This window comes from Phodopus roborovskii, unplaced genomic scaffold (genome assembly GCF_943737965.1).
Source record: "Phodopus roborovskii unplaced genomic scaffold, PHOROB, whole genome shotgun sequence".
Lineage (NCBI taxonomy): Eukaryota > Metazoa > Chordata > Mammalia > Rodentia > Cricetidae > Phodopus > Phodopus roborovskii.
Window position 1 is genome coordinate 49,850,238 of NW_026126480.1, and position 24,385 is coordinate 49,874,622.

Consider the following 24,385-nt stretch of genomic DNA (forward strand, 5'->3'; position numbering starts at 1 on the left):
TGAAAGCAGGCTGGGGGATTAGACATTGCTCCGATGGTATCTTCAGTACACTAAGTGAGAAACAGACAAACATGTTTGTGTCTTTCCACAATGTCAGAATGTATTGATTAACAGCAGTATATTCGCAAGGCAAGGCTGTTTCAATGGCAGCATTTGCCAGATAACCCTGCTTTCTTTGATAGCCTGGCCGAGGCAAACACAGGTTCTTTCATTCCAATCTTAATTACTAATATTGACTCTCAGATCACACACCACACAGTAAACACATCTATCTCCATCTCTATCTATATGTGCATGTTACATAATGGCTACAAAGGTTTAAAGAGGCAGGAAGTTTCAAAGAGTCCGAAAAGCCAAAGCTGGGAAACTGATAGGGCCATAAGAGTCTCTGTATTGATAAGATAAAGAGCAGAGGAGAGCTAGAGCTGAGGCTGGAGAGGCTGTGGTGGTTTTTGTGGAGTCAGGACTGCTGTATGGTCAGAGCTGAGTTGCAGGAGTGAGGTGAAGTGAAGGACAGGACTGGGTCCAGATGAACCAATGGGTAGACAGATGAATGGCAGGCCCAACAAGAAAACAGGAGGATGGCAGTTGAATAAGCCACATCAACAGTGGGCATCAAAGTGAGCAGAGACCCCTGGGACAGTTGGATGGTCTCTAACTGTCGTTTCTTTATAACACACACACACACACACTGTTTGGAATCGGGAGTGGGCATTATCATCCATCCCTATACTGGGTCTGAGTGAGAGATTTCTACATTTTTCTTAGTCTGGTATGTCTGGTGAGTCCTTGGTTTTGGTTTCTCCAGTATAAATTTAATATGCCCATGTGCCCCTACAGTCTCAATTTACTCTGATAAAATTTTAGGGTAGCACCCTTTCTGCTTCCAGAAGTAAGGGGTTTTTAATCTGTGCATCCTGTGTGGTGCTGGACAGATGGTATCATTCCTGTGTCCACCTAGGCATCCAGTCACCCTCCAACTTCAAAATGGAGTCAAACACTGCATATAAAATGGAATCTCTCAGCCTTAAAGAAAAAAAATCTGGGTCTGGTGGCTCACACTTTTAATCCCAGCACTCTAAAGGCAGAGGCAGACAGATCTCTGTGAATTCAAGACCAGGACAGCCAGGGCTCTATTACACAGAGAAACTGTCTCAAACAAACAAACAAAACCCCAAACCAAAAAAGAAAAAAAAATTTTTTTTGAGAAAGGGTTTCCCTGTAACCGCCCTGTCTGTCTTGAAACTTGCTCTGTAGACCAGGCTGGTAGTTCTACCTACCTCTGCCTCTCAAGTACTAGGATTAAAGGTGTGAGCCACAATACAGAGTCACTTTTGACACAACTTGTTCTCAAGAGATAGGGAGCGCCCTAAAAACACATGGGGGATGCTCAGGTGTCTGGGTAGGGGCTCACTGACCTGACTTAGCAAGGCTCCTTCTTTTGCAGGGAGGAAGTTCAGAAACAGGATGGGGGACAGGGAGCACAGGAGCCATGGGGGAAATGTGGCCAGAGAACCTCTGTCCACACATGTACTCTAACACATACATCAACATAGTCCAAAACTCCACACATGCACGCACCAATGGCCCTCACAGATACAGCCTTTCATGTGTGGGGTACACCTCAGCAGACACCCTGGCCCACAAGTTCTCATCTCTTTCTATACACCCCCACATCCCCTACAACCACTCTTCTATATGTGTAGGTGTGACCAGGTACTTTTTTTTTTTTTTTACTTTTTCAGAAATGCACAGTTGGAAAAATTAATACAAAGAGTGTTGGGCCCCATGGGTTCAGAAACCAGCCTCATCTCCTTGCCTTGTTCTGAAAGGCAGCTGAATAGCCCAGAGCTGCCTGAAGAGAAAGGCTAAGCTAGGGACAGAATGGGCCACTACCCTGGGCAGAAGGGCCCCATGTACCAGAAACTGGCTGTGGTTCAGAACTTAATGGCAAACTGGAAATCCCAGTAAGCCCTGGTTCTGAGCATGCCACTCACAGTAACAGTGGATTAAGGATCAAAAAAAGCAGGTTGGGAGAAGGTGTGTGAGATGGGAAGCAAGAGGCTGTTGAGCTGCTCTCACCGGCCAGGAATACACATGAAACTGCAAAGGCTGACCTCAGCCTAGGACCCAAAGCACACTCTAACAGAGGCAGAACAGAGATGGCCCAGTCCAGCCAGGAGGGGACTTCTTCAGCATGTCTTGCAAAAGAACTAAATAGCTCTGAACCCAAGAGGACATGTTAGATAGAGGACAGCAGAAAGGACTTAGGGTTGAAGCATAATGGATCATGATGCCAGGGATCAAGAGGGAAACTGAGGTAAACCATGGGCCTTTTGCTTCCATTACAAAAGGGAACACGGCCTCCATGTTGGTTAGGTGTATGAGTTACATGTAGAACTTGAGAAATTGACAGAGCAGCCAAGAACTAAACAAGAAATAGATAATCAAACAGACCATGATAAACAGAAGTTAATAAGTAGGGACTTGTATGAGGAGGGTCACAGAGGCAAAAACCTGGTCTGTGAGACAGGTGAGTGGCGTCAGCTGCCATCTGATAGAAAGTTCGGTGGCCAGAGGGGACAGATACAGATAATGGGAAGCCGGAAAGAGGGCTATACCTGCAGAGATGGTCCAGACTTAATTGCCCTGCAAGAATGTCACAAACACATTGCAGCAATCTGTCTGAAGACTGGAAAAAACAGACCAGTCCCCAGGGGAAATATGACATGTAAACAGGGCTAAGGTGAAAAGTAAGCCAACTCTTTGGAAAGGCGCTGACACCATGGTTAAACTATTCTCTCCAACACTGCTCTGAACTTTTAAAAACAGTATCATGTCCATGGCTTCACATCAGAAACCAGAACAGTGGGATTTGAGTTTACCAACACATAAAAAGTGTGTAAAAGCACCACCAACATGTTAAGGACTGGCACACAGCTTAGTGGTAGGGCGTTTGCTTAGCATGCAGGAGACCTCTAGTACTGCAAAGGTCAAAAACTTTTTTACAGTAGCACAGATAGCACAGAACACATCATGGTGCTAGAAGTTGGGCATGGTAACACCACTTGCCTTGAGTACCAGCATGTGGGAGGCAGAGGCAGGCAAATCTCTGGGAATTTGAAGCCAACATGGTCTACATATACAGTTCCAGGTTAGTCAGGGCTACACCATGAAACCCTGGCTCACAACAACAAAGCCAAAAATAATGATAGTTCCAGCAGGAAACATACAGAGAAGCTTTACTCTGGGAAGTAGATGGCAGAAACATTCTCTTTATGATAAAGAACCAGGCAAGACAAGCAAGAGCCTAGCATTGACACACATCTGTGATCCCAGCTCTTGGGAGAGTGGGGTAGGAGGATGGATGAGAGTCTGAGGCCAAAGAACCTGGGCTACGGAGTGAGACCATGTGCAAAAAAAAAAAAGGTAAAACCTGGTCATGATTACTCTGGTGACTCATTTTTGCCATCCCAGCACTTAGGAGGCTGAAACAAGATGATTCTTTGAATTTCAGACAAGCCTAGACTACATACACAGTGAGTTCCAGTCCGGCCTGGGCTATAAAGTAAGGCTGTTTTAAAAACTAAAAGAAAAAAGAAAAAAATTGTAAAGCAAGACCTGGCTGTGACTAAGTTGGCAGAATGCTTGCCTAGCATTTACAAGGCCCTGGGTTCCATCCCTAGCACTTCAGGGGTGAGGCAGGAGGATCAAAATTTCAAGGCTATCTTCATCTAATCAGCAGGACTACATGAGACTCTGTCTCAAAAACAAACAACAATAAAAAAATTAAGTCAAAAGAGCAAGAACGTCAGCTTGTACTTCAAACAGACCAGATGTCCCAGTCGGAGCTTGAGACAAGATAAAGGAATGTTTTGAAGAGGGATTTGCAGGCAAAGAAAGACTCTGTTATCATTATGAACAGCTGAACCAAGGTTTCTGGACTGTCAGAAGTGAGCAAGATGGAATAGTGGAGACTCCCTTAGGATCAGAGCAGAGCTGAGACCTGATGGCTTGAAGATGCTGTCCAGAGCTAGCTGTGGGGCTGTGATCTGAGAATCCCAGCAACTGAGGAGGCTGAGGCAGGAGGATCATGTGGCCAGATTAGACTGCATAGTGGGACAGTTTCCTCCTTCCCTCCTCAAAGAAAAGTATACTATTCAAAAATGGAAATTTTTATTTTTAAAATTTAATTTATTATTATTAGTGCATGTAGTGTGTGCATGTGAGCCTGTCGTGCTACTCATGTAAAGGTCAGGGAACAACTTTTGGGAGTTGATCCTCCCTTTCTCCTACTGAGCCATCTTGTCAGCCTACACACACACACACACACACACACACACACACACACACAATTCAAATATCTGATAAGAATAAATCCAACAAAGGACACACAGGACAGTTCTGGAGAAAGCATAAAAATAAAGCCTCACATTGTAACACATTCAGGGAGCTAGGGATACTTACTGGCCCCGTGTTCCAGTTAAAGAGAACATCTGGGACACTGGCAGCAGCTCAGGGACAAGAACTCCATGCAAGACCATAGTGGGAACCACAGGGACCCATTGGGTCCATACAGTGGGTAGAGACAGGCCCAGCCCCTTGGGGTGTGGGCAGGGGACTCAGCGCCCTGAAGGAAGGTGAACTGTGACTGAAGGAAGGCACAAGGGGAGGTGCATGCGATGAGGAGCACCCTAACCAAACACCAGGGGGTGCTCAGGTGCCAGGATGGAGAGCTTGCAACCTTGAATAACAGGCTTCTTTGTTGATGCCTAGGGATGGGCTCAGGAGGAAGAGTAAGGGCCTGGCTGCAGTGTGGCTAAAATAAGTAGTATTTATCATCCACAGAAAACCCAAGGCAGTGCTAGAAAGAAGGGGCAATTGTACTAAATCAGAAGTTTAGGCTAAATTTGGCAGCGGGTAGAACATGTATATAGACCTAGCACGTGGGAGGGTGAGTCCAGAGAATCCCAAATTTGAGACCAGCTTGAGTAACACTGTAAGTTCAAGACCAGCCTGGGCTACACAGCAAGACCCTGCCTCAGATAACCAAAGGTTGGGCAGGGTAGACTCGGAGAAAACAAGAAAGAAAGAATTTTAAACATCCACCCATCACAGGCCAGAGATCAGGCTTTAGTCATAAAGAATTCCATACCACTGAAGCATCTGACCCACAGTCCGGCCACTAAGGAAAAGCCCAGAAGGCACATGCTGGATGAAGGGGAGCAGTATGCAAAAGGGGAATGTAGCAAGGCACTACCCCCATACAAGTTTAAATCATTTTATATTTCAGAAGTAGACTGAGCTGGGTGTGGGTCAGTGGTAGCACACTTACTTCATTACACACAAGGCCTTGGGTTTGAGCCCCAGAAACTCAAAAAACAAAACCTAACCTAAACTAAAAAAAAATGTATCATATGTGCTTGGACTTGCAGAGCACAGCGGAATTCAGTTGAAGGGTCCCTGGAGCCCTGCAGGGGAGGGGACATGCGGGCCAAGGGGCCACAAAGAGCCTAGGGGTGCATTCCTCACGTTCCTTGTCTTGCGCCAGCACTGGACAGGCGGGTGGAGGCTTTTCCTGTTTTAATTATGCCTTCTTCTGTACATCTCAACAGTTAAACAGTTCAATAACTACTTTCTATGGAGGGAAGGACATCGCAAAAAGTCTATCTTTATGTTCACAAGCAAACAGAACAAAAACGGCAGTAACTAGGGAAAGCCATAAATAAACCCTATCTTTGTCTGTCCAGCCAGGGAAGCCCCGAGCCCCCAGCTCAGGCAGGAACCACGCACGGATGCCTGCTTTTGCCATTACTGCCTTACCCGGGTCTGAAAACCCAAGACAATGCAAAAAGATGTTCAACGGAAATAAGATGTATAACTTCTGGAAAGGAGGAGACCAAAATACCACATTCTTGCGGCCCCCAGAGAGCTGGCGGAAGAGTTCTCAGGATGAATGAGGGGTTCAGGCAGCAGTCAGATGCGAAGTGTGTATTGTAAATCAATATATTTTATTATTTTCCACCAGCAACCAGCCAGAAGATACAGAAGGGGTGGGGGGGAAGTTTCCATTTAAAAAAAAATCATAAAAACAACAGCTGAAACCAAAGGCATTAACGTATTTAGACACGATCCTCCTGAGAACTGTCCTGGTCTACAGAAAAAAAATTTCAAACTACTAAAACGTGAAACGTGTTAAAATAAAACTTGAGGAAAAGATTAAAAAACAGGAAAAAAAAAACCCTCATGCTTTTGCACAGAAATTTTGCACAGAAAGCTTGACTCTTAAAATAATCTCTTTTTTTTCCCCCAAAATTAGTGCATACTGTGTGGTTTACCAGAATTTTTTTTTAACCAAAATTGTTTTCCATTTGATTGTCTGTTTTTTGGGACAGGGTCTCATGTAGTCTAAGCAGACTTTGAACTCTGGCATTATGTAGCCAAGCCTGGCATTATGTAGCCAAGCCTGCCTTCACCTTCCAAGTGCTGGGATGACAGGTTAGGTCACCAGTGTTCAGGATCAACCAAAATTCAAATAGGGTTTTCCTGAGAGTGAAGGCAGCCTTTGGAGTGACAAATCTAAGATTCAATACAGAAGAAACATGCAGGCGCAGCTAAGAAAGCACAGGGTCCAGCCTCAGAAGGTGTGCTCCCTGCCTGCTGTGACCGCACAAAGCCTGCTCGCCTTTGTCTCCCCTGACCCTCACAGCAAAGGAAGTGGACCCTACCATCATTTGGATTCCCAGAGCAGCACATAGAAGCTCAGGCCAGTCCCCACAAAGCCCCCAGACCACCCAGCTACCAAGTGACAAGCTCAGCAGGGACACCCTGACCATGCCTTCCATGCCCTCTGCTTTCCTAGACTGTAGCATTCACCCTTTTCCCACAGTCTCTATCAGTGTAAAACTGGGAACACATGAGAGTTTGGGGAGGGAGTGTGGGGGTAGCCCAGTAGAGAAGGGGATATATTTAACAGGGAAGGATGGGAATAAAATATAAATTTAGGAGGAAAAAAAAGAGAGAGAGAGAATGAGATTTTTGTTTTATGCCAATAACTAAAGGGAATTAGGAACTTCCCTAGAAGAAAGACTGTTAAAAATAAAATCAGGGTGGATGTGATCAACACACATTGAATATGTGTATGAAATGTTCAAAGAATAAATAAAATAGTATTTTAAAACAAAATAAAAATTCAGAAAGGTAAAATCTGTTTTTTGTGTGTTTGTTTTGTTTTATTTTCAGGCTGAGAAACATTTTTCCCACCTTAAAACAAGCAGAATTGTGGAGGAAACGGAGGTTAGTAAATTCTACCTCTTAAAAGTTAATGCTTTTGAAACAGAGTCTTATGGAGCCCAGGCTGGCCCTGAACTCACTATGTAGTCCAGGCTGGCCTTCAACTCACTGTGGTGCTTAACATGACCTTGAACCTCTCTCTGATCCTTCTGCCTCCACTGCCCAAGTGCTGGGAAACTTTAAATTTCTATATGTCAAAACATTGTCCATCAAAATGAAAAGGCATATTTCCACTCCTGGCTAAAATGAAGTAATAAGAGACCGGATTTACCCGCCTGCCTGTAGCAGCCAACAAAACAACAGAACAAAACAAAACAGACACAAAGCCATGGAACAATGATGTCTAGGGCGCCGCACATCAGCTGGCAAAGACAATGACCCCTGTGCAACGGAAACGTCTAGGGGCCTCTCACTGCCCAGCTCTCTTCCCTGAAAGAATTCCCAGGCCTCAGGCAGGAAGGGAGCAAGGTGGAGTCTCAGGATACTTGAGTGAAAGAGCTGAGCAGAGGGGCTGAGGGGCTGAGGTAACTGGAGTTCAAGAGAGAGTGGGGGGAGGGGGCAGGGCAGTGCTGCACAGTGGGAGAACCTGGGGTCCTGCAAACACCCGTCAGTTGCACAGCAAGCAAGGCTGAGGCCAACACGAGCCTGGGAAACAGCCCTCTGAGCACTGCAGCTTCCCAGGCCCAGGAATGGTGACTGTTCCCACCAGCCAGGGCAGAGGGCTGCAGGCTCACAGGTCTTGGGTCTGGGAAACCTTGCCCAAGTCTTGGGGACCTTTGGCCTGGAGCTGAACATTCTTCCAGACCTGCCTGTGAGAAATCATAAAAACAAGACCTGAAGGATTCAACTCCCACCCCTGCCCCCCACATCCCCCGCCTCTGTGTGTATGTTTTGAGATAGGGTTACAGCCTGCTTACTTAGTTTCTACAGTGTTAGAGATCAAACCCAGGGCTTCTTGTGTGCTGGGCATGCAGTCTATCAACTACAAAGCTCAAAAATATTTATAGAAATGTAAAGATATTAAGCACTTGCTGAGACAAAACTCAGGATGTCCGGGGTCCCATAAAACCCATCAAGCAGAAACAAAGCAGGAAAGGGGCAAGGGTCACCAAGCCAAAGCAAATGGGGTGAAGCTGAATGAGACCCCAAGGTATCCACTAAGACAGACTGTAGGGGGCTCAGCTGGAAGGCTCTGATGAAAAAAAAAAAATTGGAATGAAGAGACAAATTAAGTTCAAATCAACGCAAAGTGGAGTTAGGAGGCGGTGGGTAGGGGGGTTGTGGAATAAAACAAGCAGCTATGAAGGCTATGGGCTGGAAATGGCCCTGAGCACACAGCAGGCAACAGTTGCTCAGATAGAATGTGTGTTTAGCATGCACAAGGCCCTGACTTCCATCTCCAGCATCCAAAATGCAAAGCCAAACAAAACCAAGTGATTGGTCTAAACATCATGGTTAAGGAGCAGACTGCAAACTGAGGCTGGGTTGTGGCTCCAACCATAGAGGACTTGCCTGGTGAGCATGAAGCCCTGGGGTCAATCCCCAGCACCACATAAGTACCACTATTATAGTGTACAGCTGCAATTCCTAGACTACATGTGACAAATTAACAAAACAGTTACTTTGCCTTAAAACAGCCCATACTCATACTCCAGGGCACATTTACCTTTCTTTTTTTTTCTTTACCTTAACCCTTGTGCTTAAAATCATTATTAAAAATGCCATTTTAGAAACTAGAGAGATGGTGCAGTGGTTAAAAGCACTTGCTGCTTTTTCAGAAGAGTTTTGTTTGATTCCCAGCAGCCACATGGCAGCTCACAACCATCTGTAACTCCAGTCCCAGAGGATCCAATGCCTTCTTCTGCCTTCTGAAGACACTGCTTTCCCTTGGTGAACATACATACATTCAGGAACACACTCACACATACAAAATAAAAATACATTTGAAAGAAAATAAAAGTGTTTTTTTTAAAATAGAACCAAATCTATTTCATACTGGCAAAGAAAGAAAGGGGGGGGGGGGAGAAAGTCAAGCTTGTCAGACTGGATTTAAAAAAAAATACACCCCCTCCCACCCCTCCACCCCACTCCACCCCTCACTATCCGCGTTCTCCCCAATGCTTTAAATGTAGACACAAATGGTTTAAAAGAAATAACAAAGTTTCAAATGATGCCAGCAGAAACTCTGAGAACTGAATGGAAGAATAAAGGAATCCCCAGCTGAGCCAGGCTGCAATGTGCCCAGTGTGCCATGACCATCCCAGCACTGGAGAGGCTGAGGCAGGAGGATTGGGAGTGTGAGGCCAACTTGGGTTATATAGTGAGACATTGTTTAAGAGAAAGACAAGGGTGAAAAACATCAGCTGGTGGTCTAACACTTTAGTGACTGTCTCCCAATAATTAACAGCACAAGTGAGCAGAAAAATCAGCAAGCCTGGGGTGGACCTGACTGTACAATCACCTAAGGTGGCTTGATTGACAGTGGCAGGGCATCCCCTCTGAGGCATGCTCTTCCCAGTGTGTAGCAAATACTCACCCACACTGGCTCGCATTCTGGGCCTTTACATCAGCCTTAATAGGTTGAGAAGGATTCAAGCCCTATAAAGTATGTGCTTTGACCATAATGGAATTAAATTATAAATCAATAACAGAAAGATCCTTGGAAAATCCCCAAGTATTTGGAAACTCAATAACATACTTTTAAACAAGAAAAAACTCAACAAGGAAATTGGGGAGTGTTCTCAACAGGATGAAAATGAACACCCAGTGCTGAGGGCTAAGAAACGCCACTCAGGAGGCACTCAGGGGAAACGCTTGTCGCCGAAGGCCTGTGTGAGAAACTGAGAAAGGGCTTGACCCGGGGATCTCAGCTCTCACATCTCAGAACACAGAAAAAGAAAAACAGCCAGACCAAAGGAAGCAGGAGGAGGGAAGCCGGGAAGTGGAAGCTGGGGGGGGGGGGCAAAAACAAAAAAGCAATGAGAAAAATCAAGAAAACCCCAAACCTGGTTCTTAGAGAATCAGTACAATTGATCAGCCCCCCCCCCCAGTGTGAAGGGGTGAGGGTGGGGGACCTAGAAATTGCCACCATCAGGAGAGAGGGAAGTGACCCCATTACGGCCCTTAAGGAAATATTTTTGAACAACTTTATGTTAGTAAAACTGACAAGTTAACCAAATGGACACATTTCTTGAAAAACTCAAAATGCCAGAGCTGTTGAGAAGCAGGGCCCTGAGTGCTCACAGTACAGAAAGCAACTCAAGCCTTTCCACCCAGACCCCCCAGGCACATGGCTCCTCCAGAAGATCTAACCAAATATTTAAAGAAGTGCTAATAGCCACTATATACATTCTTAAAAAGAATAGAGGAGAGAGTACCTGCACAAGGTCAGATTATCCTATACAAAATCAATGTCATTATAAGAAACCAACAGTGTGGACCGTCCCCAACACACACACACACACACACACACACACACACACACACACACACACACTTAAATAAAACTAAAATTTTAGCCAGCAGAATCCATCTCTCCATAAAAAGGATAATGCATGATAATCAACTGTGGTTCCTCTCAGGAACTATTGAACAGTTACTGTAACACTGGAAAAGCAAAATGACCCATTGTATGAGGAACTAACAAGGAAAAGCACAAGCTGATCTTTTTTGTCCTTTGGTTGTTTGAGACAGAATCTCTTGTAGCTCAGGCAGATCAGCACTAACCGAGCCTCAAATGTCTGACCCTCCTTGAGTGCTGGGACTACAAACCACCTACCGGCCCAGCTGACACGATCATCTCATTAAGTACAGGAATGGCATTAACAAACATTCATTCCGGACTTAAGGGGAAAAACAGCAGCTCTCAGCAGTGTTGTGGAGAACTCCCTCAGTTCCAACAGGTCCAAGGCAGCTCCCCTCCCCCGCTGAGAACAAGAAGGGGCCTGGGATAGCTGCTGTCCCCAGGCCCCTGCTGTGCCCTCTTGCATTTCTCCAGTGTGGTTGCTCACTTGGGCAACTGCAGGAGAAGCAACTGCAGATATGAAGGGAAAGTTGAAAGAAGTTTTGTTTACAGATAGCACAGGCATCTTATCTGATAAAATCTATTTTAAAAAATTGCAAATATGGGTTTGGTAAGGTTGCAGGAGACAAGATGGATACACAAGGTCAAGTTTATTTCCACAGAATGGTCTGGCATTGAAATCTTCAAGATGCCACTTTCCAGTGATATAAAAAATACACCATGCTTAGTGACAGATCTGACAGTGTGAGATACCAATACACTGAAAAGCAAAAAACAGAACTGAAGGACATTCTTGGATAAATGGGGCTGCTGAGGGGCTAATGTTGATAAGCAGCCCAGTTCTCCCTGAATTTGTAAAAATTAACTGGCGATTGTAAAATTTAAACCGATGGTGAAACCTGCTGAGGCTGAGATAAAATTGTTCTTGTCAGACCCAAACAACTTGAAAGCCGGGAAGCAATAAAGACCTCCTGCCTGACTGGCTGAGATAACTACTTTCTCAGGCACATTCTGAAGGCCCACCAGAGATTTCTTCTCATTCCACACCCGGGTCAGCTCTGCACGTATGCACAGATTTCTGCAACAAAGTTTATCTTTAACATTCTTTAAGCCTGCAGCAATGCCTACAAGACGCTCTGGACAGAACACATAACCCCGGAGGTACCTCCACCAAGGAGCTGGCGCCAAAGCTGCCCCTGACTCTTCAAGATTGACCGGTGGACTTTGTTCCCAGGGAACTTACGTAAATGTCGCCCTTTTTCTGCTCTTAAAAAACTTCCCGTTGACCCAACTTTTGAATGCACGCTTACTTTACAGTGGCACCAGGGTTTCCTTACAATGCTCTGCAGATCAGATCCCCTGTAAACATCATCACTGGTGATGTTTTTGTGGACAGAATCTAGTAAATGGCCCCAAACAGCCCAAACATCCTTGAACAAGAACAATAAAATCAAAGAGCCTATATTCTGAGAACAAAAACTCCAAACGGGGTGGCATGGGTATAAAACACTGAAATAGATCAAAGGAACAAGATGGTCCAGAGATGAGCACGCAGGACTGGAAAAAAAACATTTTTTATTACATGTACTTATTTATTTTATGTGGAGGGCATGCACGACACAGTGCTTATGTGGAGGTCAGAGGCCAACTCTTGAGAGTTGGCTTTCTCCATGTGGGTCCTGGGAATCCAACTGAGGTAGTCAGCTTGCATAGCAAGCACCTTTACCCACTGAAGCTGTTACTGATTTTCAACACAAGGTGCAAAGACATCTAGATACAAAACTGCTTCTTAGAGAAAATTGGTTAAAACAACTGAATATCCAAATACAAAAAGAAAAAAAAAAGAAATAAAGAAAAGAAAAACAACAGAGTTCATATTCCATACTGGATATAATGTCTATTTTAAAAAAAGAATAGTAGGAACACAGAATACAAGAGAAAATCTTTGTGCTTGGGGGTCATTTAAAGGTGTATTTGGCACAACATTAAAGCATATTCTCTAAAACAAATTGACAAATTGGAGTTCATTATTATTATTATTATTATTAATTTGTTTCTTCAAATGGTAACTACAAGGAGACTGAGGAGACAAGCTAGAAGCCAAGAGAGAGAATCTCTGCATAGCATGAGATTCCTTAGGTCTGATCCAGGCTCCCTAAGGAACTCTCAAAGTCAACAATTTGAAACAAACACCACAAATGCAAAATGTTGGGCCAAGATCTGAACAGCAAGACAGGAAGAGGCACATGGAAGAAGTTGTTGAGCAAACTGTGCATGATGGCTCACGCCTGTAATCTCAGCCCTACAGAAGCAGGGCAGAATGACTTTGGAGAGTTTGAGACTAGCCTGAAATACCTAGCCAGATCCTGTCCCAAAAAGCCAAAAGAGCCAGATATGGTGGTACCTGGCATGATTTTAATTTAAAACACTCTACTAGGAAGTGCCCCACAATGTCTAGTTTATCCAGTGCTGGAGATGTGGCTTGTTCAGAGGTCACAACCACTACATCTGAGCAAGCCAGAATGGAACTGAGGTTGGTGTTGGGAGAATCTGATGTGTCTCCGGAAGTCCTCTGCTACATTGTCTTTCAGTCCCAGAACCACCTGACACTGAACCTCAAAATTCCAACCAGAAGGACATTGTGGAACCTTGGACAGGCTTGGGGTAGGCACTTGAAGTGGCATATTGTTCCTTTTTACAATGTGTTTCCAACGTAAGTTGCTTATTGCTCTCCTAAAGCCTTTCCTTTTTTCTTTTCCAAGCCATGAGGACCCCAGCTCCCAGGCCCTGTGGCATCTCCCTGCTCAGCACCTTCTTCATTCCCAGTCCTTTCTACTTCTGCCCTTTAGGGAGTCTTTTCCCCCTGAGTTATACACCATATATTACATATATGGTTGCCTCATCCTTGGATGATTTCTTTCCAAGGGATGTCTCAGAAACACCTCATTTTAGATCAGGCCAGCAAGATAGTTCAGTTTGGGTAAAGGTGCTCGTTTCCAAGCCAGATGAATCTAAATTCAATCTCTGAGACCCACATGCTTTATCAAGTCTCTTTCCCAGCACGGACGGCCAACTTTGAGCTCAACTTTGGGCTACAACCTGGAGTCAATCAACTAGCAGCTTTAAATATGGCTACCAATAATGCTTAATAAGGAAATATCAACGCTGAACTTTTCTGGCCCTCATGTCCCTCTTCTAGCCAGTGGTCTCTTAGAAGAGTGTGGAGTGGTAAGTGTACAAGGGCTATGGTAGCTCAGTCAGACAGAACAACAAGAGAAGCAAGCGGAACAGGGAGAAAAGTCTCACCTGGAGATGCAGGGAGGGAGGCCTCAGAACCCAAACCAGGCTAAGACCATCTGCTGCTGGGCCATGACCTGTCCATCCAACAGTCTCGTGGGCCATAACCACTCTCAGTATGTATCATAACACAGGAGGCCTACATATGGGCATATGGGCAGGTACCTGTGCTCATTACCTCATTGCTCCCCTTTAATTCCTTCATCCTGGATAACCCCAATGGTCATTTTCATCACTAAATAGGTGAGATGGTGGGGGGGGGGCTCTCCAGATGCTTCTAGAAAAATGGTCTCAACCTCTTTCACAGGGGTCTCCTAAGACTATGGAAAACACAGATATTTACAGTATGATTCATAACAGTAGCAAGAGTACAGTTATACAGTAGCAATGAAAATAATTATATGGTTGGGAGTCACCATAACATGAGGAACTATATTAAAAGGCCACAGCCTTAGGAAGGTTGAGAACCATTGTCTTAGAGTCACCATTCTTCTACCCAGCTAGACCTAGAAACACAACACTACATGTCTTGGGAACTAGAACCTCCTAGGAGCCCCTTACAGTATACCCTTGCCTACCCCCAGGCACAACAGGCATCTATGCTGCCAAGGAGTGCAGACACAAAGTAAAAAAGGACTGAGGGAGCTGGAAACCAGCAAAGAGGAGAATTTGTAGGGAAAGTGGGGCCCGCGAGCAGGAAAGAGCTATAATACCACCAAGTCAGGGACAGGAGCTATGGACAGGGACCTCTTAGTAAGGGCCAGGCTGAAGGGTCCCTGGCCTGTGGGTGCAGGGTCAGTGGACAGAAAGGCCTAAGAAGGCAAGTGGCCTCTTAGAGGAGGTGTGGCCAAGGGCTCCTGGGATAGGGAGTATGCAGGGCTGCTGGGCTGCAAATGTGGCTGGGCAGCCAAGAAAGGGAGGGAAAGAGAAAGGAGGGGGTCCTGGGAGTCTAGCCTGGAAGGGAAAACAACCCAGCCAGGGCTGGGAGAGGGGCCTTAGACCTCAGACAGGAGGTCCAGCCCACCCCACCCTTCCCCATCTCTGCTGTCCCAGGGATTGTTGGCTAAGCTGTTATGAATTGTTGAGGGTTAGGGTCCTGTGTGGAACGGGGGGGGGGGGTAGCCTCTTGACGTGCCTGTGGGAGGGAAAGGGACAAAGAGCTAGGCATAGCGGAAGGCATTGTGGATGTTTGTACAGCTAGGCCATGGGACACAGGGTGGGGGCTGAACAACCAGGCCTAGGTGAGCCTTATAATGTGGTTTTAGTCCAGCCTAGAAAAAGGAGAGTGGGAACAAAGGTTGTGCTGGACTACCTACAGCAAGGGGACAGCGTAGGTTCAGAGTAGATTTGGGGGTGCAGGGTGTATGACAGTGCTTGAAGGGGCAATGCAATGTTAGGATGGGAAAGCAGGACAGTAGGTGCCCTTTGTAGAATCCACCAGCCAGCGGTGCAAAAGCACGAGGTGGCTCATGGCAAAGCGCGGTGCCCTTGTGGGTGGGAAAGTATGTGCGTGTAGGGCGCTTACAAGATGAAGAGCAGGGAGGTATACTGTACAAGGAGTCGTGTGCGGGACTCTGCAGTGTGTGGTTCTGGGTGGAACAACCGGGTACAGTGTGCACGCGGGCTCTTTGCGGGTCCGGGTGAGGGGCGGGGTTGTGCATTGTGTGCCAGGCAGAGAGGCGGAGTGCTCCGTGCTGGAGGCGGTGTCCGGGAAGCTTGTGGTGCACGGGTGGGGGTGGGGATTTGCGGGACACCGAATGTGCGTGGCCCTGCGGTACAGGGAGAGGGATAGCGCGGCCTCCGGAAGCGAGGGGGCGCTGTGCCAGCGCGGGCACTGTGCGGGGTGTTGCTCCTTCCGGACCGGGAGGTGCGGCTGCCATGGCGCGGAATGTGTTGTGAGTAATATCGTTGCCGGGCTGAACGGGTAGCGCAGCCCAGGTCGGGTGGGCGCGGGGCCCGGGCGGTCCCGAGGACCGGAAGCAGGAGGCGCCCGCACTCGGCCGGTTTCCCGCAGGAGTCCACGCGGCAGACCTACCGCGGCGTAGTGTACTGGCTGTCAATCACAGCCAACGGCTCGGGCCTGCTCTGGCAAATAGCCAGAGCTGGGCCGAAATCGGCCCGTGCTCGCAGCATCCCTGCCCCAAGCCCCCGAAAGTTGCTGAGTTCACAGATCTCCACGTGGCCAGCAGGGTTGGCCTCCCACAGTCTAAGCAGGAAACACGTGTTCAGTGAACACATGACCCACTGGCTGGGTGGCCCTGTGTTGAGCACTAATGTGGGTTTGGGGGGTTCTCATGGAGACGGGATTTGGGGAACCCTGCCCACAGTTGGGAAGTGGGTTGGAGGAATTGTCTGGTGGGCACCCGTGTAATTTCTTTCGCAGACTGGCTAGGAGGAACCAGGGCCCTCAGAATCAGGGCGGTGTGAGTCAGCCACTTGCTCACCCCCTGGCTTTGCAGGGAGCTAGCGGGACCCATGTGTGAGAGTGGATGTTGGGTGGGTAAGGACAACGGTGAGATCAGGAATGAGTCCTGAGCTACCAAGAAGTCACAGCCTAGTTACCAGTGGGGAGTCAGGTGCCCAGGTTGTGAGGGGAGGACATAGACTGTTTGGGGTGTTTGGAAAAAATAGTAGGAAGGAAGTTAAGTTAGAGGAACCCCGAAAAGCCAGGCCTCAGAAGAGCAGCAAAGCTAGGAGAGCAGGGAGGGTCCTGGGACCAGAGGCTGCTGCAAGTTTTCCGAGGGCAGTCAGTCACCAGGCTTGGGATGTGCCTGGCAGTCTGGGGAGAGTTTGTGGGCAAGGGCAGATCTAGGGGGATCAGAAATCTGCAAGTAGTCCTCATGACTCCAGTGTGGTCTTAGGGCCTCTGCTCTCAGGTCCTAATCCTGAAGATGCAGGGACTAGGGAGCTTAGTGAGTACTGTACCCCACTTTCCAGTGTTAAGGAAAGCCTTCCCAGTTTTGTCCTCATGCTGGGCCATAGTTAGGGCCCTGCTGATAGTGTGAGGCTACCTTTGATATCACAGTTGACCTGGGCTTCAAGGCTCCATATTGGTCTTGAGAACCCGCCCTTCTTTTGGGGTCTTCTCCCTGCCCCCCTTGCTGCCTGCTCCTGTAGGCACAGAGCTCAAGGTCCTCTCAGAGAGGCTCTACCAGGGCACTAGAGATCTGGCAACAATGTATGGATTTGATCACTGGGTTGGCTGAGTTTGGCAAACATTTAGCTACAGAGCCTGCCTCCGGGGCTCCCACCAGGCTACTACCTTCAGGGTCATCTGAAACCCAGGTACCTGCTTCTCAGCCCCCACCTTCACCCCGCCCCCCACATGAATATATACTCTCAGCCCTGTCCTTACAATGTGGTGTTCTCTCAACTTGGAGAGCCAGCATGTACTTCTCCAAAGCTAGATCAGCATGGAGCTCAGTGTTTCACAGGTTTAGGTGCTCCTAGGTTTGACCCACATGCCACACCTCTGGTTATCAGTGTGACCCTAGGTAGTCTGTGTCTCCATCTTCCACCTGGGACCTGTGGACAGTGCGCCTCTAGTAAGTCCACAGACCTTGAATCTCTCCACTCCTGTGTCTGTTCAGTGGGCTGGGAGGCATGTAAGACCACCAGGCAGAGATTCTGCTTTGTCTACAGATCTGATAATGGTGAGAAACAGTGGCTACCCCAAATCCTTAGCAGTTTCTGCCTGTTTGGGTAATTTTAGGAGTCCAGTGATGTGTTGCCAGCTTAAAGCTCCATATTGGAAACACCATTTTCACCAGTCCCCAGCCTCCCTCTCAAGGAACAAGGGCTCTTCTGTGCTGAGGGGGAGAGTAAAGGGGTCCTTCTCTCTGGCCATAGGAAAAGGAGTTGGTAGGTCTTCCGAGAAGGTGGTAGTTTCATAACTTCAAGTGGAGTACCACTACCACTCTGCTTATGAGGTCCTCCTCCCTTGCTCTCTTACATTTTTTAAGCTGGGACTATGACTACCTTGCCACACTATAATCCTCAGCTCTTGTTTTTGTTTTTAAGCTTCCCTTTTGCCCTTTCCAGAGGCAAGCTGTAGTGTCCATAACCCTGGTATGGCAGAAGGGAGGCTAAGGACTGGGAAACTTCTCCCCCCACCCCACCTGTATTAATCACACCATGCAGTAGGGACAGGCTCTGTGACCTCCATGTCCTGGTGCAGTTCCTATGTATAACTGCCCCCAGCCTGCCTTGACCCTACTGGTGTGAGTGGACACATGAGCCTGTAGCACTGTGTGTGTGTGTGTGTGTGTGTGTGCAATCCTAATCCCCTAATCTTTCCTGAGCAGGTACCCCCTCTACCAGCTTGGTGGCCCCCAGCTCCGTGTGTTCCGAACCAACTTCTTCATCCAGCTGGTGCGGCCTGGTACTGCCCAGCCTGAAGACACTGTGCAATTCCGGATCCCCATGGAGTAAGTAAGTCCCAAAGGAATTTGGGGGCTGGGGAGCGGCCTCCAGGATGTGGGTCCTGTCCTGTTTTCTAGCTCAACTCCCCAGGGCCAGGCTTTTCCTGTGGTGGAAAGACCTGGGGCCACTTTGCTTGCTCAGCGGATGGTGGAGGGGCCCGATGTTTGCAGAACTTCAGGCAGCCAGAGAGCAAGCATGCTCTTGGCTGGCTTCCTGGCTCGCCCTCCACCTGGGGAAAGCTTAACAGAAAGCCTGAGATTTGTTGAATTCTTGCCTCCATCCTTTTCCCAGGAAAGGAGTCCCCGGAGGCTGGGTTGGAGCATGCTGAGATTTGCAGAGCTTCTAGATTGTTAGCCCTGAGTTCCTCACCTCCCTCTGCTCAGTTCAGCCACATCTTTCTTTCTTTCTTTCTTCCTCCCTTCCTTCCTTCCTTTTTTTTTTTTTTTTTTTTTTTTTCCTTTCTCTCTCTCTTCTGTCCTTTCTGAAGGAGCAGTGCAATTCCATCTGCGGGTGCTGCTCTGAGTCCTAAAACCTAAGGCACCAGCTCAGCTGGGGGAGAGGGACCAGGGGGCAGGGGGAAATACCCACATACGCTGGGGTAGGGTCTCTTCAGCCTTACAGACATGCACAGGCACTTGTGGTAGCCAGGGTTGTACTGAAAACCTATGTGGGCTTCATCCACCCTGTCCTAGAGGCCCCTTTCTAGCAGCAAGTGTCTCAAAGACCACAGTAGCAAGTCTAGTCACAGATAGGAGCCCAGCTTGGGAACAGTCCTGATGCTCTACATTTTATCAGGGTGAGCCCAGCTGGCTCCTGGTGATGATCAAGAGAGGACCAAGTAAATCAAGCTGATGAAACCAAGTTCTCATTGCCCTAACTTACCCTTGAGTCAGGAGAGAGGACAGTACTGGGGCCCAACCTCATCTGGCCACAGCTGTTCCTGCTCTCTCACCCTTACCCTTGGGTAAGATATCTTTCTCTGTTATCCTTTATCTAGGCTTAGCTCAGACCTGTTTTCTTTCTGTCTCATCCAGGATGACCAGGGTGGACCTCCGGAATTACCTTGAGCAAATTTACAATGTCCCTGTGGCTGCTGTGCGCACGCGGGTGCAACATGGTGGGTATCCGTGTTGGTGGCTTACCTCCAGGGAATAGCCCTGTGCCTCCTCCATATCTCCAGACTCTCCATGAGGGGAAACTGAGACATGAGAGATTTGGGTGACTTGCCAGAGTCACATGGGCTCCTTGGTGGAAGTCTGCTCCTAGCCCCTTTCCTTGTAGTCCATTGAAGGTCCCCAGCATTTTTTTTAGCTGTGACCCTGAAATGTCCTCTGCTCCTTCAAACCATTTCCTTAGCCTGGGCTGGTCTCTAGTAGGTCTCCACAGTCTCCTCCACAGACCCTGATGTGGCCCAGCAGGGGCATAGCCAGTGCCCAGGGCGGGCTGGCAGTGCCCCCCCAAACTACATTTCACCAGAGAGAAAAGAGATTTCTTCTAATCTTTTAAAATCTTTTGCCATTTCTATTTTCAAAGACTCTTTTTACTTAAACATAGAAACGGGTTTTGCTGGGAGATCTGTCTGAGACCTCCCCCCCCCCCCCCCCCCCCCCGTTGAAACCCCCACCTCCAGACATTATCCTGTGCCTTGCTGGAAAATGGCTTCTAAACTGTAGGGCTGATCAGGGGCCAGGATCTCAGGCAGGGTCTGCTGTCCCCTCACAGGCTCCAACAGGAGAAGGGATCACAAGAGTGTAAGGATCAAGAAGCCAGACTACAAAGTAGCCTACGTGCAGCTGGTGAGTTAGAGCAGACCTGTTTCTGCTCATTGTCTCAACTGTGCCCTGGGGCTGTTTGTGCAATGCACTCCACCTTTCTGGCCCCTAGACCTGGAGACCTGGAGAAAGAGAAGCCCAGGTCCTAGTGCACCTCTGCAGAGCTCAGTAAGTCCATTTCCTTGTTTTTTTGTTAAAGGCCAATGCCTTGGCTTTCTGTTTGGTGAAAACAGAAATCAGAGGGAATGTGTGTGGAAAGCCACGGGTCTGTGAAGACCTGCCCTTGGACAGATCCTGGGCCTGGTGCAAAACTGATGTTCCCCTAGGAGCCCGATGCAGTGAAGAGGTTGAGATCTCTGGGGCACAAGGGTCTTCACGTTCCTCTGTTTGTCAGTCTAGTCATGACAGTGATTCTTGGAGGGCAGGCACCAAACTACTTCATCTCATCCTTGCCTGAGATCCAGGGAGAGGACTCCTACCTTGCCTGGGCCTTTATTCACTGAGTTGCAGACTTGCCAGAAAGTGCATTTTCAAGCCTGCTCTCCGTTCTCTCCTGGACCCCTGGTCTTTGAGGCCAGATTTTAAAGCACCACCCTTGGGTCTCAGTGTCCAGGCAGAATCCCTTTGACCTCTGGGAATCTTGTCGGGAAGACCCCCCCAGGGCAAGGTCCATTAACTAGCCCCCTGACTGCATGAACCCCACAGGGGGGCTTCCTCCAATTTCTCCAGTTTCAATGTAAATAGCCCTCCAGGGAGCCCAGCCGCCACAGCTGGCCACTAGATGGCAGTCATGCTATTGAGAATGGGCTCCTCCCACCCCGCCTGGGCTGGATGACTGTTTGTTCAGAGACCCTGTGAGGGAGGCAGCTTTGCTGAAGAAAGAGCCACAGTTGTTCTAAAAACGGCCTAATATTTGCTGTACATAAAATCAGCCATGCAGGTGGGAAAAGAGGCCCAGGCTGTCTGAAGGCCTGTGTGTTTGTGAGCACTGGGTGTTGAATCCACCCATCTGTCTCTGTCACAGCCTGTGGGGCCACATCCATATGCTGGCATTTGCCACAAGTCACTTCAGAGACAGCTATGGTTACAAGTGGCTTTTGAGACATATGAGCCCCTACATCCCCCTCTCCAGCCCCACCACACTCATGAAAGCTGGACTCAGTAGTTCTTAGATCTGGCGTCTGCAGCTGCCACCAGGCATGTCCACCTTCCTCTGTGAAATCGTGATAAATGGGGGCCTCTCGTGTCCCCACTGGGCAAGGCTTCTTGACCAGAATTAAAATTTGTAACGCACCCCCTTCCCAGCTCCAGTCTAGAAATGGCTTAGTGTTTGGGACTTCCCTGCTGTATCTGCAAAGACTGTCTTTGTCTTCTAGCATGTCCTTTGGGGGGGTGGGGGGCTTCTGGTAACTGCATTGTGAGGCTCAGGAAGGGGCAAGCAGAGGGAGAGAGACGGTTCATTGTAAGTGTGGAAGGGGAAAGGCGGGTCCCACGTGGTGGGCGTCCACATTTTTCTCCTGACAACCTGATAAACATCTTTTTGGTCGGGTGGGGAGGGAGCCTTAGCAAGCTCTCAGACCCCACATAACAAAAAGAGCATTGACCGTGTTTACACAGAATGGTGTTTGACTGAGTGCTGCACACAGGCCCTGAGCCCTAGGCTCCTGAATAAATGCTGCGGGCAGGCACAGCCCAGCCCAACAATGGCCCTCAGGGGCCCTGGGATTACTGGAGTCAGGACTGGCTTCTCCACTTTCCCCTTGGCCTTTTTTCCTTTCCTGCCTTGGGCCCCTCAAAACCGGCTTTCCCTCCTTGGAGGGTGGGTGACTACATTTTTTAAAAAGTATGAAGTAATTATCTCTAGAGGTATTCCTCAGAGAAGACATACGGGCACCCCTAGATGGTGAAATGGGTCCCTTTCTGGTTGCTTCTGCTCTTTCACAACACCTGCCCGCATGGGCTGTCTTATCTTTGTCTCTGGACCTCAGGCTATCATTTTGGGCTTCAGCTGCCGCCAAACCCAGCAGTCAGTTCTAGGTGAACAGTCAGCTCTGCTTGTGAGCTACTGCCTCCTTTTTTAATTTTTGAGACAGGGTCTCATGTAGCCCCGACTAGCCTGGAACTCCTTGTGTAGCCCTGGATAACCCTGAGCTTCTGATCCCCTTGCTTTCACCTCCCCAGTGCTGATTACAGCACCAGATTTGAACAACCCCAAGCTTTTGTGGTACCAGAGAGCAAACCTAGGGTCCCTCCCATTCATGCTAGGCAGGAAGTCTACCAACTAAGCTACATGCCCAGTCCCAAAGCAAGAGTCTGGGGGAGCCACATGCACACCTCTGGCTGAACTTACTAAGGTATCCCGGACTCAGAGTTCCCTATTTATCCACATGTGAGATAAGAGAGAATGGCAAGAGGGGGGTCTCTCTGCCTCCAGGTTGGTCCTTTTGTGCCCCTTCGCTCTTACACCTCTTATCTTAGAGATGTTAGCAGGCTGCAAATGAGCCTCCCAGCCCTGGATCTGCTTAGAGCCTTGCAGTACTGGCTCGTTCCCCCTCTCAGGGCCTTCACTGGTGCTGGCCCACATGCTTGGGGCCCCAGGCTGGGACGTGGCCATGCTGACACACTCTGAACTTCTAGTGAAAGACGTAAAAGCAGTTAATTTGCAAAGCCAGGCTTGATTTATAGACTGCTGCGTATGTAGGTTTCTCTGTACGTTGTGTGCATTTTATTTGCCAAGTTCGGAGCCTGGAGGAGGGCGGCCTTTAATGTGGCTGAAGGCCTTTAGATATTTTGGATGGAAAAAGTTTTAGCATGGCACCAGACGTCATTTGTGTCCTGTTTTTCTGCTCCTAGTTCCTGCCCCCAGTTCCACCGGCTGCCGCCTAGTGAATGGGCCTTTGCTGAACTGATTTTAATGAGCCCTGGACTGGTGCAGACCCCTGTAAAGAGATAATGTCTATGAAAAGGGCCATTGTCCCAGTAATAGCCTGCTGCTGATAGATAAAGGTTGAAGGGCTGGCCTGCAAGGTGTTTGTTTTCCCAGCAGGAACCCTGCCTAGAGACACTGGTGGCTCATCATCCTGTTGTTTGTCATCCAGAGTCCAGGATTGTTAGCTTATAGGCATTGAATCCCTCTGAGATTGGAAGGCTAGCCTCAGGCTCTCAACTAAGCCCCTTGTTTTTCTCTCCAGGCCCATGGGCAGACCTTCACCTTCCCAGATCTTTTTCCAGAGAAAGAGCCCAGTCCTGCAGACCCTCTGGAAGAGGAGCCTCAGCAGCAGAGGCAGAGCAGCGACCCCCGGTGCCCTGGTATCCCTTCTTGGTTTGGCCTATGACCTGTGCTAACAGGGACTGGGCCACAGACCTAGTGAGCACTATAGTTCTGACAAACTCAAATAAAAATCCTTCATGGAGAAAGACCTGGACACTTTGCTTTCTGTTATGGATGGCGTCTCTGGGTCTCTAACATATGTGGTGCAGGAGGCCTGGGACACAGACAGCAGTGTGAACGTTCATTACCCGATAGGGCAGCTCAGGGTGGCTCTGTGCAAGCAGAAGCCCACTGCCAGGCAAGTGTGTGAGCCCCAGGAAACAGCCCCAGATTGCAGCCCTCATGGAGGAGGGAGGGGATCGCCTGTCCAGACAGGTTTTAGTGTGATACAATGGCAGGAAGGACCAGAGAGGGATGGGGAGCAGGAAGGATGTGGAAGGGCATGAGGGAGATCAGAGACAGATCTGCAGGCTCCAGGGGCTGTGTCATTGCAAGGAGACAGCCAGGCCAGGCCACCATGACCAGAGGCTATGGGTGACCAGACATGAAAGAGCACCATGGAGCCAGTATGAGTACAGAGACAGAGATTACAAGGCGCAAAGGGCCAGCAGGGTTGATTGCTAGATAAAGATACTTCCCTTTAAGCCTGGGGACCTGAGTTTGATCCCCAGAACCCACAGAAGGTGAATGGAAGAGAGTAGGTTCCACCAAAATTGTCCTCTGATTTCCACACATCTGTGGAGCACACCTGCCCACAAATACCCATCACACATACACAGGCAATAATTTTTTAAGATTTTAAAGTAA

At 48.3% G+C, this 24,385-nt stretch overlaps 1 protein-coding gene across 4 annotated transcripts; it reads left to right on the plus strand.

Moving 5' to 3' along the window:
• Positions 1-15,840: 15,840 nt before the first annotated feature.
• Mrpl23 (mitochondrial ribosomal protein L23) lies at positions 15,841-23,726 on the plus strand. 4 transcript variants are annotated; one of them, XM_051193437.1, is made up of 5 exons: positions 15,841-16,008; positions 18,418-18,544; positions 19,570-19,652; positions 20,258-20,331; positions 23,499-23,726. In XM_051193437.1, the coding sequence occupies exons 1-5, from the start codon at positions 16,002-16,004 to the stop codon at positions 23,640-23,642; spliced, it is 435 nt and encodes a 144-aa protein (XP_051049394.1). In that variant the 5' UTR covers positions 15,841-16,001; the 3' UTR covers positions 23,643-23,726. The 4 variants fall into 4 exon arrangements, with proteins under 4 accessions (XP_051049394.1, XP_051049393.1, XP_051049395.1 ...); XM_051193436.1 differs by having other exon boundaries at positions 15,842-16,008; positions 18,418-18,540; XM_051193438.1 differs by lacking the exon at positions 15,841-16,008 and adding an exon at positions 16,364-16,388 and having other exon boundaries at positions 18,418-18,540.
• The last annotated feature ends 659 nt before the right edge of the window (positions 23,727-24,385 follow it).